A 17,698-nucleotide genomic window follows, 5' to 3' on the forward strand; every position below is an offset into this window, starting at 1 on the left:
AGGCTTATCTGTCTTCCTTGACCTTAACTTGCCATGTAGACATGACTTTACAGCTCTGTGTCAACAATGAGGAGAAAGACGTCCCTGTTGGCTAAAAAGTTATGAAGGCTGTTGGGTTACGTGAATCCATTTAACTCCGTTAGAGCTTTGTGTTGGATCGTGGCATCTAATCCTACATACAAATATCAGTAGGGGAAAATAGCTCATGGCTTGAAATGGTATCAAGACTACAGCCGTGCTAGTAGCTCTGTGAGGCTGCACGTAGACAGGAGGTATTTGAGCTAAATGCTAATGCAATCATGCTAAAAAGCTTTCAAAGCAATCCTACCAAGCCAAATGTTAGCAGGTTTGATGTTTGCTATGTTTGCCATCTTAGTTTAATGTGTTAGCATACTAAATACAACATTTGCTATTTAAGACTAAACACAAAGTACATTCCCGTCATTCATTTTATGGGTATTTTGTCATAAACTGAAGTATTTGACAAATGAAAACTTAAGTATTCACAACGTTATTATCCTCCTTATTAATCCTCTAGGCACCAATGGTCCATCAATCAACTGGCCGAGTTATCGACATTGCTATTCCTAAAGCCATGCATCTATTGAGGTTAAAAAAATGTGTTTTATAAATTCTTCCTTGGATATTTTTTATATGCCCAAAGTTTGTCTCTACAGCTTCAAGAACTGAAGTAACAAAAGGACACCAATGAGTAATCTCCTCTTAGACTGGTGAAATATATTTCTGGCAAGCAAGTAGCCTTCCTTATGACATAGGTCTGTCTGAATTATGACAACAATGATGATAGCGCCTCTGGCAGTGTGTTGTGGTGGGGTGTGTTAGGGGACGGGAAAAAAGATGTCAGCTCTTCTCTCACCATGGTTCCAGCTTTTTACAAGCCAGCATTACCTCTCGGGTATTTCATCAGCATCGTAAAACATATTTCATCCCAGCCATTTATAGATGAAATGACAGCATTGTTCATAATATTGTAGTGGTGGCAAGGCTTGGCTACAGACTTGATCTGTGATTTGTTTAACTCCCACAGCTCTAAAACATAATGTGCCCTAAATGCAACAATGGTATATGCAGTACCTTTTCTAATTGCCTAGTAAGTTTCAACAACACCAATGCTTCGTTGAGCTCAGAATTAATTTCCTGGTAGGACTTTGAGCGGGACGTCTTCATTACCACATGTTTTCATAATTGAAGCCAGAGGCCTGTAAAAAAAAAAAAAAAAAGGAATTTTGTTTGCTTCACTTGTAATGTTTCCCTCCATAAAAAAGGTAGAACTGACCGTCTTGCAAGATTGCTCCATAAACTATTCGAAAGGCCATATATTATAAGTATTTTCCCATGCCCTGCATCATATTACAGCCACATGACACTTAAAGCATCCTTGATAATCGATCAATATCTACCACTCTCCCTTCATTTTAATAACAAACCACTTCAGCTTGATAACTCTGCAGTGGAGAATGGGTTCCCTGGTAGAAATACCCTGGAGTGCATAGTTGGACTAGTGCCAGGCAGTAAGGATTAAGCCCTCTGGACCTGCAGTATATCCACTACATCAACAACCTCTTCCTGAGCTGATTAGAAGGCCGTCTGAGATTTTTTTAATATGAATCCACTTGTTTAGTTTTTATCCTGGTATTATTTCAATAATCAGGCACCCATAAGATTTCCAAGAGATTAAAAATACTCAAAATCTAATTGGGTTTTGGGGTCAAAGGACATGTAAACAGCCCACTAAACTTGTTTTTTTTTTCAAACAGTCAAGCTTCAAGTATTTGAAATATGCGTGTTAGCCTGGCAGGGATCTTTTCTTCTACTTTTTTATTGTGATTCTGGCTTAGTAAGGCAACATTTTGGATACTTGCGCTCATGTCTTATGCTTCCAGGAAATGAAGTGATCTAAACTGTCCAACATTTATCATGGGTTATAAATGCTTGGCACCTGTTGGTCGATCGAAGAACATCCGAAATGAGAGCCAGTATTTGGAGCTGGAAACATTATTACATCTGTTGAGCTGTGTGTAACTGACAGAACAATCTCACCATGACGTCCATTTAGCTTAGCTGTTCTGGAGCTTTTGATCATTTCACACAATCTTCCTTGATTTTGCCCAGTTGTCATGAAATGGTAGATACATTTGTACTTTTCTGGGCACTTTAAAGACCTCTTGTTGAGGCTGGCTGACAGAGTTGAGTTTGAAAGATCATTTGTGACCATGGAAACAGTAGTTGGACAAAACATCTCACCACAAGGTCCATTTAGTAGCTTTTCTTGAGCTTCCAATTATGTCACAGAATTTTTCCCAGGAGAGAAGGACTTCTCATCCATTTGGCTTAAAAACTGAGACTGAAAGTTAATTCTTGATTTTTGGAAACAGTAGTTGACATACAACAGACAACACAAGATTGTAGGATATCATTGTAAGCTCTTCCAAATGGGGATTGTGGTGAGATATTTTGGCCAACTACTGTTTCCAAGGTCAAGAGTGAATTGTTTGTAACGGTTGTGCAATAGTAACCAAATTGTCTCACCCCAATGCTAAACCAATTTTTACATTAAAGTTGTTTATATTTTCTGTCAAAAAGGTGATGAAAGTTGTAATGAGAGGAAGGAAGCTGATTTTTCTCTCCTTTTTTCCCTGGGTCGAACATTGGAAAACAATTATGTTGGAAAGGTTTTACATCCTGGCTCATTCGCCGGTTGTCCACTCTCTGGAGAAGTCATGAGAGTTTGTAGTATGTGTTTCATACACAGTGATCCTAAGCCAGGGTTCTTGTGTTCAGCAGTGTTGCTGATAGTGAGAAAAAGGGTCTAGCCTGCCAAGTCTGATGCCTTTGATGACTGATGCAAAGCAGCCAGGCCTTAGGTTGTGCAAAAGCCCCTCTGTGTCTCTACAGTGTGGGGGCGGCCTTGAAACAACCACCCTCCTCAGTCATAATCATCTTAAACAAGCTATCGCATTGTTTCGGAGCTTTGTTAACCATGTGTGATGTGCTTTTTTTGTCAGGAACAGGATAACGCCCCGCACGTTAACAATGGAGGAAATCTGAGCTGTGGGCTGGTGGGAGAGGTGTTTGATGAAAAGCTAGCACCAGTCAGTCGTTGCTGTTCACATTATTTCAGTGGAAATAGAACTGTTTTGAAAATACTCTGAAGATTATAACTGAGTGCCCTGGGCCCCAAAGTACTTGGCAGTGGCACCCCGTTACATTTCAAACATTTCAGTTTGATGTGTCATCAGGAAGACATAGCTAAATTCTTCCGAGCTTTCCTGTTCAAATTAAATTGGTCATGCTTTTAGCCAGTACAACACAACATGTAACAAAATACCCTTTCACAGGGTTGAAAATTATGAGAGCGCCTCTGCTGTACAAACTAATTCCCTGAGCCCCATTTGTCCCTGACTCTTGCCCTCAGCCAGTGAGGATGAGGAAGAAACAACTCATCAGTGGATTTAAGGGCCGGCTGATGTGTAAACCAGAGGTTGCAATGGTGACTAAGGGCTGAGCAACAGAGTAAAGCTCACTAACCCAAACCCCAGGGCTTTTGTAGAATATTCCTTTTATGGGGTCTCTCTCCGTGAAGACTCCAGCGGAGCAGAGTTGCTAGAGACATGACTAAGGCAGTAACAGAGTTGTTGGCAAGCAATGCTGCGAAACAGTGGTTAGACCTACACAGAAATGAGCCTGTCAGCAATGGGGCTAAAAATAAGAAACCCTTAAGCAGAAAGGCTGCCTCAAAGAGCGTCTATCTCCTTTTTGTTTAGATGAAGTGAGGAGTCCAGTGAGTGAGAGTTATCTGTGCTCTGTGTTGATGTGCTCCAACCTGGGCCTGCTGCTCTGCACTGGGAAAGAAAGCCCAACAGGGGATTCCCAAGTCACAGCTGCTTTCTCCTGCTGGAATGATGATGTGTGAAATGTGTGGGTTTCTTCGCTTGTGGTTGTTGTTTTTCTTTCTCTCTTCTCTGCCTCTCTTCTTTTCCAGGCATGGCTCAGTGACGGTCAGAGTGGGGCGGGTGGTGGTGAGGTGGTGGTAGTGGTGGGGGTGGGGGTGGGGGGGGACATTGAGCAGTGAGTTAACAGCAGTGCGCCTTACCGCCCACTCCCTCTCCAGTCTTCCTTTCGTGCTTCCTGTGGGATTGAAGAGGAGTATCGTTTTAACAGGGAAGGAGAATGAAGAAAAAGAAAGAGGGGAGGTTGGGGGGGGGTTGTCTTGGCTAGAATGGGCTTCAATAGGGAGAATGCCTGGACGTTAAAGAGGAAGTGGGTTGAATGTTGGAACATTTCAGGAGAATGGTGGGTGCATTATTGGAATTTAAATGGGGCTGGGGCTAATGGAGGTTGTGTGAGTTTTGGGTAACAGGAGTGGGATTGTTTGGTTCCTTCATGGAGGACTAATGGCCTTACCAACAGGGCATGTGGGAGAATTATCTGACTAATGATATGTATCGCTTGATTATTTGGGGCCATCATTTTGAAACTCTTGTATACTGGTCACATCTGGAGAGAACTAGGAGTGCAGCTGTGTTTAACTAATGCCAATAAATCAACCTGTTGCCTAGTAATTTGTGCCTTTTTCAATGATCATTTATGGTTTTTTAAATCTATTTTATCACTATTGGGGAATGAACGCATCATTCACTATTGAGATAATGTGCCGTAGTCTTTAACCCCATGTACATGGATAGTATCTGTATGCTCTATATTAATTTAAAACCACAAATTTAATAAATAAATTGATCTGAAAGTTAAAACTGGTTCTGGTTCTGGGATGTGGACAATTTTTGATGTCACAAGGTCTTAGAAATGGTGATCACAGTATGCAAGAGTGTGAGTATACATGCTGTATTCCTGTGTTTGTGCAGAACCTAAATCCACGGTTTCCTCACGCTGAGGTGGAGAGTAAACATTATGATGGGCCCAGCCACAGGTATCTGGAGTGTCTCACTGACTGGTAGAGAGTGCTCTTCAGGAGCAGAGAGTAAACATTAGCCTTTTTGGTCTTTATTTGGTCACTTTGCCTAGCTTTTAACAGACTAAACTTCACTGACTGTGCTCTAACTCAGGCAGGGCAGAGTTGAACTGTTTCAGTGGGATGCTTCATTTGCGTTTGTGTTCTACAGCAGGCTGCTCCAACGTTTTGTCCCCTTTGTTAGCCTTCAGGGAAAGGTCAGCAATGTTCATACATCAAGCGTAAGGCTTTACACCCGGTTTCCACAGTTTGACCCCACAGTCGGCTCCTATGTCCCACATCTACGCCTTGGTTAGCTAAACCACAAACCACTCCTGACTCTCCTTTTTTTTCCCCCCGTCACACTTCCTGTCCACCCGTTCTCCAGAACATAACGTTGTGTACTAATACTACGTCCTCCTCCTCCGCTGGAGACGACAATCAGCTGCCATCTGCTTCAGCATCACAGGGTAATGTCTGCAACTGACCCTGTGCAAAGATCAACTTCCTGAGATGTCAAAGGGACTTGTGTTGTTGCATTCACTGGGGATAAGAAGGGAAAGTGGGGGGGTATCCTCTCGTCCTTACTGCCCCCTTTTTTTTCTTTTCTGAGGCCCCAAGATGTTTTCTCTAAGGGATTGGTGCATCTCCCACGCAAAGGAAGATTGTGTTTCCCCTGTACAGAGAGCAGGATATCAGCTACAGAGTATATGAACATAGTACACCACCCGAAGAACTCACACATTTTTACTCGTGCTGCCTGCTGGTTTCGCCTATGATATGTGATCTCCTCCTGACTTTGAGCGAGTCAGAAAAAAGTATGAAATGAATTTACAGAGAGAATTTTTAAAAAATGGCTTTTGTCCCCCTTCATTTACTGATAGTGGGCTTCCAGAGATTTATGCTTCTCTGAAATCTGAAGGCTGAGAAATTTGAGCTAATGCGAGTGAGCTACGACTTAAAACTGAGGCCAATAAAAGCAGAACGTGTATTTTTTTTCTTTGTAATATCACCATTTTTTTGCAGACATATAAGGGACTTAACCATAATTTACCTTTTAAGGGAATAAATCTCTGCATCGATTTTGTTATCAGTGGAGAAACGCTGCAGATTGAGTTACATAAGATACTTTGCCGTAATGCTGTTGACTTGGAGAGAGAAATAAACAAGTCATGTCAGTTAGCATTGTTACTTCCCATTAATTATGTATAAGTTTTCACATAATGTCATTATCAGACTCTGGACACAGCTTAATTGAATTGCAGGTAGTGAATAAGAGGAAGAGAAAGCAGCAGGGCCATTTCTGTTGTCTGTAGAAAGCCATGAAGCATGATGATTTAAATGTATAGTAGACGGCTCAGTGTAGGAAAGGAAACCATTAGATGAGTTAGAGAAGTTTTTGCTGTGTCCCTGGAAGGTTTAGTTTACATTTGTGGACATTCAGTATTTCCTCTCGTGGCCAGAAAAATACAATGTTTCATCCAAACATTTAAATGCAACCTCAAAATGTGAATTTATTACAGACTTTCACCCTTTTCCTTTGGTTGGTTTCGGTACTTATCAGTGAGCATTTGATCTTACCGTGTTTAGTAAATGTGTCTCAAATGTTTGTAACTTTTGTCTAAATTTTTGGTTTTATAATCTGCTTCACATGTTCCCCTTTTTCTCTGTCAAATAAGTTTTTCAGCTTCAAAGTTCAACATTTTGGATAATAAACATCAGAAACACCTTTAGCATAGACTTTATGTAATCCAATACATACAGTAAATGCCACCTTTGGAAAGCTTTTAAAGGCAAAGTTTGGAAAAAAAGATCTACACCACTTTCATATTTGTCCATTAGCTTTGCACGTAGTAGAAGAAATGTCATTTTTTTCTAGTTTTAGTATTAATTTATGATCTTGCGCTTTTAATACATGATTGAACAGACTTTTAAGCATTATATAATAAGATTCGAGCAATTAATCATCAATTATTTACAGCTCTTGAAGTAGTTCAAACACAGATCTGACCCGCCTTCTCTGTAACAGTAGCATGTGAATTCTCAACTCCAGTGCAGTATTTCAGTGTGTATTGAGTGCAGGCCTGAGCAGTGAGCAAATGATCTCACAAAACGAGCATGTGCAACTTATTTTTTTGTAGTCGCACAGATCCTGTAGCCTCAAGAAACAAATATCTACCACACACACCTTGACTTCCAAGTAAAGTCCCCAAGTAAACATCAAAAGAGTGATATGTGACCGCACATTTCAACAAGTTTAGATGACTAATGATCAGGTTTATCGAGTCTTTTGTCAAGCTCTGATCGGTGCAGCGCAATCCGAAGAATATCTTGCACAGTATTACACACTCACACACATGTCAGTACACATACACACACCCCCACACCCCCACACCGAGGTAGAGATATACCAGATCCGCCACTCCTTGCTCTCTGAGTTACCTTCTGGACATTTTAGTGACGACAATACAGCTGGAGGAAGTGAAGCAATCGGTAATTAGTCTTTGTCACAGTATCAGTTACGTCATTGCAGGCCCCACCTTTGCATTTTAGCAGTTTGTAGACAGTAAGCTGTGTTTTTAGTATGTTTGATGAGTCAAAATTGAATCACATGCTCTGGAAAAAGACAGTTCCCTGTAATTTCCAGTCTGTCTGATCTTTCCCATAATAGCTGTTGTTTGTATGTCCTAGCAGAAAGGTAGTTTGCAAGTTGCACAACCTTTTTATGACACATCTAACTCTACAATTTTCATTTGTATAGTTCTGTTTTGTAGTTTTTTTAGGTAGAAGTATGAAGTCATATTTTAGTTGTAGCTACACCCTGATCTTGTTTCTTTCTCATGTGTTGGAGCCCGATGAGGAAGTCAGTTTATGGTTGTAGAATATCAGTTCATTTACCACCTGCATGGAGTTATGAAATCAACTGGACAGAGGAGAGTTGTTTACAGTGGTTATACTGCTGCTTGCTTGAGCAATCAGCAGTTTTTTTTTTTCTTCCTTGTGCGCCACACAAGGCTGAGCCTCTGGTGCAGGAAATTTGTTGAACCTTTACTCACCTGCCTCATGCAGCCTTTACTGCTCATCATAAATATTAACTGAACAAAACATTCAGACAGGAAGCAGGCTGTATGAATGCAGCTGGGAGATACACATGTGCATCTATGTACCCTACATAGTAAAACAAAAGATGAATGAACCCCATAGCATCCTCATTAGTGTTCATCGTTTAGGATGTCCAAATCTGGTTGATTAATATGCACAGGCGCACAGTCATGACAACCTTTTTGTTTATTACAGTTTGGTTTCTCAGTCTGAGCAATAATTAGGGGGCTAATTACATCTCACATGGCTCCTCTAATTAAAACGGTCAGCCTGCTTTTGCTGGTCTGCCTCTGTTGCCGGGGCGTTAGGCTGCTGGACTGCAGGGTTCATGTCAGCGAGATCCCTCAGGGATAAACTAATGAGGAAGAAGAAGAGGGAGGGTGAGAGACAGCTGTTTGTGCCTAATTCTCACTGATTGGGTGCTCAACTGCTGTCAGTTTGTGTGAATTCAAAACAACAACATGTGTTAAAAGCAAAGTGGTCCAGGAAAAGTACAAAATATTGATTTCAGATCGTTTTTTTAGCGAGAAAGATGATCATCTTTTTTCTTCAATTCGAACAGTCAGAAATGCCTCGGTGCAATTAAATTAACTGTTGTGTACAGTGTTTTTGCGAGGTGTGTCTCAGAATTTGGAGCACATGTTTTGGCTTTGTTTGCAGTCAAGAGCAGACACGTTTTGGAATGTGACCCAAGAGACATTACAGCAGCACCGCAATTTCTAATAAACAGGAGGGAGAATCTTCTGTTTTTTTTGGACCCGTTGCTTAAACTGAAACACAAACATAAGAGAAAAATCAATTATATGCTTATTATGTGTGAGTACAGGCGTGTATGTATGGCTTCGCGCGTGTGTGTGTGTTGCAGGGGTGTCACTGTGTTAAACACAGCTGACTCTATCTTCAATGCCAGTGAGAACCTGTCTGACCAGCTCAGGGGACAGAACAGAGGAAGACGACCTGATTTTTCACGAAACACATTCTTCCTTTAAAACTACAAGAAAAAAGCTCCTTGTGTCTTCGGCACTTATCAGTAATAGCGCCTTACTTATCCAAACACTTTATTGCATAATGTCAGATAGGCTACATTATCAGCCCATAATTGTAGTCCTATGAATCTCTCCTGCAATGGTTTTGTTGTTCTTGCAATATAAAACTCGAGAGAAACTGCATGAATCAGCATTTGATTTAAGCTTAAAGTTGTTATTTAGTCATGTCATGAACTTGCCCCAAAATCAGATATGCTTAAACAAGGGTAAAGTTATTGAGACAGATATTAATTATGAGACTTAGAGGTCTAAAATTCCCCCCAAAGAAACACACTGACAAATCTCATGGAATCTGTGACACACCAAATCTTTTCTCTGAAATGACACAACGAGTTTGGAGACGCTGGTCACAGTGGTTGTTTTAACTAGCCCGCATAGCTGTGGAAAGATTCAGGCCTTTGCCAGTGTAAATACAGCCAGCTCACTTTGACTCATGAGCCAGAATTTGCTTCGTTGCTGAGATTTGATTCCTATTGTAGATGTAACCCAGTTCGTGTATTTTCACATGAAAGCTGGCCAAGTTATGGCTGTCCAGATCAAATTCACAAACAGAGACACACACAGAAAGGCATAAATTGAGCCAGTGTGTTACATAAGGAGTGAATGTTTCTGACTGATAGCACTGTGAGCCTTGGATGAATTCTTTTGTGACATTGCAGATTATTTACCACCACTTTGCATCTTATGTTTCAACATTCAAATAAATCCAAATTGTTTCTTTGTCCCTGCAGCATGCCAAGGCTTCAGCAATCGTTTGAACCTTCTGGCATCCGGAGAGGACCATTATCAGAACATGGTGAAGACATACAGCAACTGCAGTGTGGTCCTGGAAAACCTGGAGATCACTTACATGGAGGAGCACCATGACCTGTCCTTCCTCAGGGTAAAGGCTGTTCTCTGTTAGCAGTGGAGCTTAAACATGCAAATACCAGATGGGAGAAGGTTCCTATTATCTTTTTTGGTAGTCACATTGGTGGTCTGAAGTCAGGTTGCCAGACAATTTATCCCTGGTCTTTGCAGGCTCTTCATTGTTCCTATTACTTCAGTGCAGATAATTAAAATCAGTGGAAAGTCCGTAGTGATGGATGATTCAATGTGTTTATGACGCTCCGGTTGGAGCTTTGAACGCTTGAAAAGTTGTAACGACAAGGTTGTGAACACTGGGCAGATGTCACGAGGGACCACACACACTCTCGTACAAGCTTGCACACACAAACAGAATAACATAGAGTCAGCAGATATCATGCAGTAGTTCCAAGGGTTTAATTTCCACTAGTGAGGAGGGGGCATGGCTCCTGTGCTCTACTCTAGAGTAAAGCATCATTATGTAGGAGTTGGTATTTTTTGTGATATAGCATCCCCAGTTTTAGTGTGCATTACCATTATGGTAAATATGAACAAAGCAGCCAGTTAATGTTACTTACGGGTCTAACAGCGCAGTCTTGTACATATTTTATTGGTAAAAATCATTTAATTTGTGTGTCTTCTAAATACTAGAATAAAACACCAGGCAGTAAATCAACCTCACTCTTTTCTTCCACAGTCTATTGAAGAAGTGGGTGGCTATGTCCTTATTGGACTCAACACAGCACCAAGGATTCCTCTGGAGAACCTGCGCATCATTCGAGGTCATTCACTCTATGAAAGAGAGTTTGCTCTCGCTGTGCTTGGCAATTATAACAAAAGTACAGGTCAGGGCACCAGTGAGCTTCTTCTAACCAGCCTGACAGGTAAGACCAACAGTTTGGACAGAATTTCTCATAAAATCTACAGTATGTATTATTAACAAAGCTATGTGTACAAAATATCGATGGGTTGTAGAGATGATCTCACATATTGGATGGACGTTGGACGTTTTCTTTTGCAGAAATTCTTAAAGGAGGTGTGAAGTTTTGGTCCAACCAGTTATGCAATGTGGAAACAATACAGTGGGATGACATTGTCAGTGACCGAAATCCCACCATGAAGCTCCCAGTGGCCAGCTACAATCCACTTTGTGAGTAATACATTTCACTGCCGAAAGCTAAGACTGCAAAGTCATTTTTTGATATCACTTAATTTGAGAAATGCTTAAAAAATGTGTCCTGTTTATTTCTTGTCTGATGTTACAGGTAAAAAATGTGACTCCAGCTGCGTCAATGGGTCATGCTGGGCACCAGGTCCTCAAAACTGTCAGACCTGTGAGTTATCATTTTTGATCAAATAAAACAAAACTCAAGTAGATATGCTTTTTTCAACCTGAAATCTATAATTTATTTTACTTAATATATTGTTGTTAGTCCCTAATTATGGTGTGGTGTATCACTAAAAATAGTTGTTGCCATTATTTGGATTAGATAAGCCTTTATTATTCAGAGGGGAAATTCAGGTGTTGCAATAAATAGATAAATAAATAGAGAGGCAAAGTGATTGGCTAGTCTGCAGACTTTTTCAATCAGGCTCCATTGTTTTAAGATGCAAAATGTTATGATTTAGACTTTTGATAGGGCTTCAATATTACTAATAAATGATAATAAAAACTTGTTACGGGTCTTTCTTTTTTCCAGTAACAAAGCTGAACTGTGCACAGCAGTGCTCTAAGAAATGCAAAGGACCTTCACCCAGTGACTGCTGTAATGAGCATTGTGCTGCGGGCTGCACAGGACCGCGGCCCACCGACTGTCTGGTGAGAGAAAGACACCTTCATATGGGGGACAAGAGTAATGATATGATCAAGGCGCTGGGGTAGAATAGAACAACAAAACACATGTGTCTATATTAAATCTGGATGAGAAGCATCTAACAAAACAAAGCCCTCACTCAGCAGCATCTGTTTTTATGATCAGAAGTATTGTTATTGGTTTCAGTACCAATGAGACAAGTGCTGATTAAATCTTTCATTTGACAGTGCCTCGAGTATCAGCGTCTGCTCTCCCTCTCTGTGCAGCTCTGATGATAGAAGCCAAGGCTGTGATAGAGGAATGCAGTGTTATCATTAGTGTGGGGCTCTGTTATGGTCCCAGTGTACTGGATGACTTTTGTTTGTGCTGCAGGCCTGTCGGGACTTCCAGGACGACGGGGTGTGTAAAGACGCCTGCCCAGGCCTTATGCGCTATGACCCCAACCTTCACCAGCTGGTACCGAACCCACTTGGAAAGTACAGCTTCGGGGCCACCTGTGTTAAGACCTGCCCACGTAAGAACGTCTAGATACTGATATATTATTTTATATAAAAACACACACTGTTGTAGCTGTTGTCTTGACAGTCCAGATAAATAAACTAAAACTAGTAGGATTTATTGGCCAATTTGAAATATATCATGCATGACTATGAGCTTTTTTACGTTGTGGTATGTTGAACAAGTGCCCAGGTTGTCCTTCAGTGTTAGACATTCGGTGGTTACAGTTAGTCTCAGTTTAATTATAAACTGTATAAACACAGAAAGAAAATGATTGAGTTTCAGGGCGTGTTAATGCAACACTGCTCCTTCTCAGTTTAACTTCCACAAATCTTTCCCAGTATTACTCAGTCTATAATGAATGGCTTGCAGAATTATTATGTACCTATAGTCATACTGGTGGTATAACTCCTATAGGTTATTAATGCTGAAAAGCACGTTTGATCTTTTCAGGCTTTTTGTGCATTCAGATTCTTTTGTAATGTTCAACTTATAAATGAAGATAATGATTATAGAGTAAACAGCTTGTACTTTTCAATCATTCCAGATAACTACGTTGTGACTGATCACGGAGCGTGCGTACGGACATGCAGTGGTAACACATACGAGGTGGATGAGGGAGGAATTAGGAAGTGCGCCAAGTGTCGCGGACTATGCCCAAAAGGTAGGGGCTTACGCTGTCACTGTGCAGCCTTTTCTGAGTCATATACACAATATAGTTTGCAGTGGTGGAACATTTACTCAAGTAAGGTACTTTATCAATGCTTTTATTTTGTGCAATATAGACATTAGCTTTTTACTTTTTTCCATGTTAGGGAAATACACATATTCACTTTCTTTCTGAGGGTTGGATGAGAAGATTGATACCACTCTCATATCTGTCTATTAAATATGATGCTAGCTGTTACAGTTAGCTTATCACGTAACTCTCCAAACTACAACTTTTTAACAAACATCAAATATCATATAACATATTAGTGATCTATAGAAGTGCTGGTAGGTGGATTTTGTTACCTTTGGACAGGGCCAGGCACGCACTGTTTATCCAATCATAGTCCAATATCATAATGATATAATAATAAAACACTTTAAGGGAACATATTGCTGAGTATAGTTGAAATACTTATACATGTATTACTCCTTATGCAATAGTTATAATAATTAGTACTTTTACTATACATCACTTTATGGTTTTGCTTCTTTTACTGAAGGGTCTGAACTACAGTAGCACAGTTTGCTTTCTTTAAAATGTTCTGCTCAGTTTCGTAATAGCTTAAAACCAAAATTAGAGTGAGCTCAACAGATTTCAAATCAATAATTATTCTTTTTCTTAATTTTCTACAGTGTGTGATGGACTTGGAACAGGACACTTGACTAACACCCTGTCTATCAATGCCACCAATATTGACTCCTTTAAAAATTGCACCATAATCAATGGCAACATTGCTATCATCCACACATCGATTCATGGGTAAGTTAAGGGCCTTATCAGCATTCATGTCCATCTATATCAACTCTACCAGGTACCTTAACTAATGGTCAATGTATGTTCTTATTATTTGTAGGGATAAATATACCAAAACACCAAAGATGCAGCCTGCCCAGCTTGAAGTCTTTAAGACCGTAAAAGAAATTTCTGGTAAGACTGTAAGAGCTGAGTAATTCTTGTCACATTAAATGCACACCAAAGAGTTTCACAATTAAAAATCCATTTGTCACTTCAGGATTCTTGTTGATTCAAACGTGGCCAGAGAGCCTGAGCTCACTCAGTCCTTTTGAGAATCTGGAGATCATTCGAGGACGAACTAAGCGGTACGTTCCTTGTAAAGACTAAACACTGGATCATAAGAGATGAGTATTATTCAAGGCTGTTCAACAAATCTTTGCTTTTTTTCTTCTCTTCAACCTTTTCTTTTTTTGTAGTGGTAGCCACAGTCTGGCCGTAACTCAGCTCGGTATTAACCACCTGGGCCTTCGCTCCCTCAAAGAAATCAGCGATGGAGATGTGGTCATCATGAAAAACCAGAACCTGTGCTACATCAAAAGCAGCCACTGGAAGGGACTCTTCAAATCAGAAAGCCAAAGTGCTAAAATAGGCGAAAATGCTAATGAAGCCACATGTGGTAAATTTAATTTTGTTTCCCCACACTGAATTCAGTCCGATCCTTTGATGTTTTGTTTTGTAACGTCTGATTACGTAATGCACAAAGCAGATTTAATTAATGAAGTCTGATTTCAAAATTGGATAATTATGCGGGAAAGATCCCTTTTTGAGATTCCATCTTTGTTTTCAGCTATGAGGAACAACACTTGTGATAGGAAATGTACCACAAGCGACTGCTGGGGTCCAGGCCCGGGCATGTGTTTCGCCTGCCGTGACTATAGCCGTGACGGAAACTGTGTTGACTCCTGCAACATCCTGGAGGGGTAAGGGAGGAATCTGTGTTTTAATGCTTTTTTTTATCTCAGAAATGCTGTGTTCCTTATTTTATACAAACAAACAGTCTGAACTGTGCTTAGATCTTTGTGCTGTGCCGTTAACTCCTTTTTAAAGTCTGTTTTCATACCACAAGCATTTCCAGACTATGACATTAGATGTGGGGATTTGTTATTGAAGCAAATCTCAGTCCAAATATGATCCAAGGTATTTTGGAGTTAAACCTCCAGTAGATATAAGACAAACACTGCAGCTGAAATGGCACATTCACTGACATGTGTTTATCTTTGCAGATCTCTGTCAAACATTGAATCTCGACATGCTTACAATTTAACTTGTGCCCTCAAAAAGGCGATCAAGAATTTCACTTCACGTGTAACTGTTTGAAATGTGCTGCACACGGCGATGAGAGTCTTGTCAGCTTTGTTATTGTTTTTGCAGAGAGCCGCGGGAGGCCGTCGTGAATAAAATCTGCGTGGAGTGTCATCCCGAGTGTCAGAGCATGAATGGGACTGCAACCTGCAGTGCGCCTGTATGTGTGTCACAATAATTAAACTATTCATATAAACATCCATTATAAACAAAAACACATGAACTATTCACTTTGCTAACATTATTCATGAAACTAAAATGTCAACAATAGATTAGTGTGATTTGTATTAGTCACTCTGAATCAAAGATCAGATCCATTGCAGAAGTTTTAGCTCTGCTAATTTCTCCAATGCAGTTCAGCCACAAGACATGTTGTGTGATGGATAAGAGGTGTGTGATCTAGTTAGTGCTGTGTCTACTTTTATACACTCAGAATCTCATCTTTGGCTGAAAACAACAAGCACAAGTCTGTTGATGAGAACGTAACTCTAGGAAATGTGGCGTATCATTATTGTATAGTACAGATTGAGAGAAAGTATTAAATTTCAGTACTTGAAAACAGAGTTGTCCTGACCTAAATCTGAAGCACCTAACAATACTGGGTGGATTTTCTTTGTTAAACATTTGCATTTTTATAAGGAAAGATGTGTGCAGCTTTCTCTGAGAAATTACTATGAGACATGCAGTTTACATAATATTTACTACTCCTCTCGAGAGAATTGTAAACATCATGAGCCTGTTTTTTTACTTCCAGGGTTCTGAAAACTGTACAAAGTGTGCCAACTTCCAGGATGGACTGTTCTGCGTGTCTCGATGTCCCCAAGGCGTGCTAGGGGAGGATGACATGCTAGTGTGGAAATACGCAGACGAGAGGAAAGTGTGCCAGCTATGCCACAAAAACTGCACTCAAGGGTAAGAGCATTGTTTAGCTTAACCTGAGAACTGGCGCTTTATTTTTCCTGTGGTGCAAACATTTGTCTGTCATAATGATGATGCAGTAACTTAATCCAAGCTAGAAGGGTCGGCTGTCGTTCTGTTGGCACAGAGTGGAGAGAGGTCGGCCTTTAGGTGATTTGTTTGTTGAGATCAGTGACGATGATAATTTAGGAGAGATGTTGTGGACTAACATTAAAGGAAAGTACCGGTGATTTACTTGGAAATTGCTATATTTCACATTACTTTTGCTCTTTTTTTTCAAAGCGTACCCTCATTTTGTATACCTCTGAATGTTTTTGCCATTCATTTCCATCCATTTCAGTATTCAGTGGACAGAGCTCTGCACTGCATTATAGAACAGAGATGAAAGCACATTTAATGTTCGCACTGATGGATAATCAACATTCAGCCATTGTGGTGGCTGGATGGTATAGTGATGAGTAAGGAGGGAAGTGGTTCAAGGGCACCATGTCCTTTAATCCACTGTGTTGATGGGCTTGTGTAACTGTATTCTGAAACTTTTGATGAGAAAAATATGATCAAGTCTTTCCACATCTTTCATATTATATATCTTTTTTTTAAAGTTTAACAAACCCCAGTTGACCCAAGTTACTGATCCATCCAAGTATTTATTCAACAGAATTACAGTGAGGTAATTGTTGTCCAGATGATAATAAAGCACTTGGACTTGAGTCTTGTATATTTGTAACAAATTACTTTGAACTTTGTGAACTTAGTGCTTTTACTGGCAGAAATCAGAAATCTTCTCACATGATGGATTTTTATTAAATTAAACATGTTAGGCAACATAGAAGTGTGGCAACAATAATTGTTTTTTTGTTTTTGATGGACACTGATTGCAAAGCATTTCCTTGATTGTTTAGTGTCATAGATAAACAATGTGACTATATGATGAAAGCATAGTGATTTTATGGTTGCATCAAATTTTTTGCATTGATTTTTTTTCTACAGGTGCTCTGGTCCTGGTCTCCAGGGCTGCCAAAATAAAAGGTGAGTAATCCCATAACACTTGTCATTGATGCTGAAGTATACACTGGCTTTGCCAAAGTTTGGCACCTCTCCTTGTTTACTGAATTTGTAAATGTAATCTGTTTTCTATCTGTTTTCTTAAATCATTTTCCTCCTGTCTTTCAGCACTTCTGGTCTTTCCATGATTGCGGCTGGTGTAGTCGGAGGACTCCTCGCTGTTCTTATTGCAGGCCTGTCAGTCTTCGTGTTGCTACGCCGACGCCACATCAAGAGAAAGAGAACCATGCGCAGGCTCCTCCAAGAAAGAGAGGTGAGATGAGGGAAGTGAGTCACCACCACACAGGAAGAAGATGATATTAAGACGGGGTTATTTTACAGAGATATGAGCTGTGCTGTTGGCAAGAGACTTTGTAAGATATTTAATCCTTCTTTTCCAGCTGGTTGAACCTTTGACTCCAAGTGGGGAGGCACCAAACCAAGCTCTGCTTCGGATCCTGAAGGAACCTGAATTTAAGAAAATCAAAGTGCTGGGATCAGGAGCTTTTGGTACAGTCTACAAGGTAATACCAGGCTTCAGGTTTGTTTCTGTAAACATGTTGTTTTCAAAATTACACAACACTGAGCTTTATTAAAGCTGGAGCTCTGGAGTACTGAATGTGCCAAGTCTACATAGCCAACACCCGTCAGT

The 17,698-nt window shown here is 40.3% G+C and overlaps 1 protein-coding gene across 1 annotated transcript in view; it reads left to right on the forward strand.

Moving 5' to 3' along the window:
* Positions 1 to 17,698, forward strand: part of egfra (epidermal growth factor receptor a (erythroblastic leukemia viral (v-erb-b) oncogene homolog, avian)) — a 38,314-nt gene that overhangs the window by 9,373 nt on the left and 11,243 nt on the right. The window contains exons 2-18 of the mRNA XM_010729229.3: positions 9,849 to 10,000; positions 10,661 to 10,847; positions 10,985 to 11,113; positions 11,229 to 11,297; positions 11,664 to 11,782; positions 12,150 to 12,291; positions 12,823 to 12,939; positions 13,620 to 13,746; positions 13,841 to 13,914; positions 14,000 to 14,087; positions 14,199 to 14,398; positions 14,570 to 14,702; positions 15,154 to 15,244; positions 15,839 to 15,996; positions 16,993 to 17,031; positions 17,176 to 17,320; positions 17,448 to 17,570. Coding sequence (XP_010727531.3) covers positions 9,849 to 10,000; positions 10,661 to 10,847; positions 10,985 to 11,113; positions 11,229 to 11,297; positions 11,664 to 11,782; positions 12,150 to 12,291; positions 12,823 to 12,939; positions 13,620 to 13,746; positions 13,841 to 13,914; positions 14,000 to 14,087; positions 14,199 to 14,398; positions 14,570 to 14,702; positions 15,154 to 15,244; positions 15,839 to 15,996; positions 16,993 to 17,031; positions 17,176 to 17,320; positions 17,448 to 17,570 — 2,093 coding nt within the window. The remainder of the gene's footprint in view (positions 1 to 9,848; positions 10,001 to 10,660; positions 10,848 to 10,984; positions 11,114 to 11,228; positions 11,298 to 11,663; positions 11,783 to 12,149; positions 12,292 to 12,822; positions 12,940 to 13,619; positions 13,747 to 13,840; positions 13,915 to 13,999; positions 14,088 to 14,198; positions 14,399 to 14,569; positions 14,703 to 15,153; positions 15,245 to 15,838; positions 15,997 to 16,992; positions 17,032 to 17,175; positions 17,321 to 17,447; positions 17,571 to 17,698) is intronic.

The sequence above is a fragment of the Larimichthys crocea genome, chromosome II (assembly GCF_000972845.2).
Source record: "Larimichthys crocea isolate SSNF chromosome II, L_crocea_2.0, whole genome shotgun sequence".
Taxonomy (NCBI): domain Eukaryota; kingdom Metazoa; phylum Chordata; class Actinopteri; family Sciaenidae; genus Larimichthys; species Larimichthys crocea.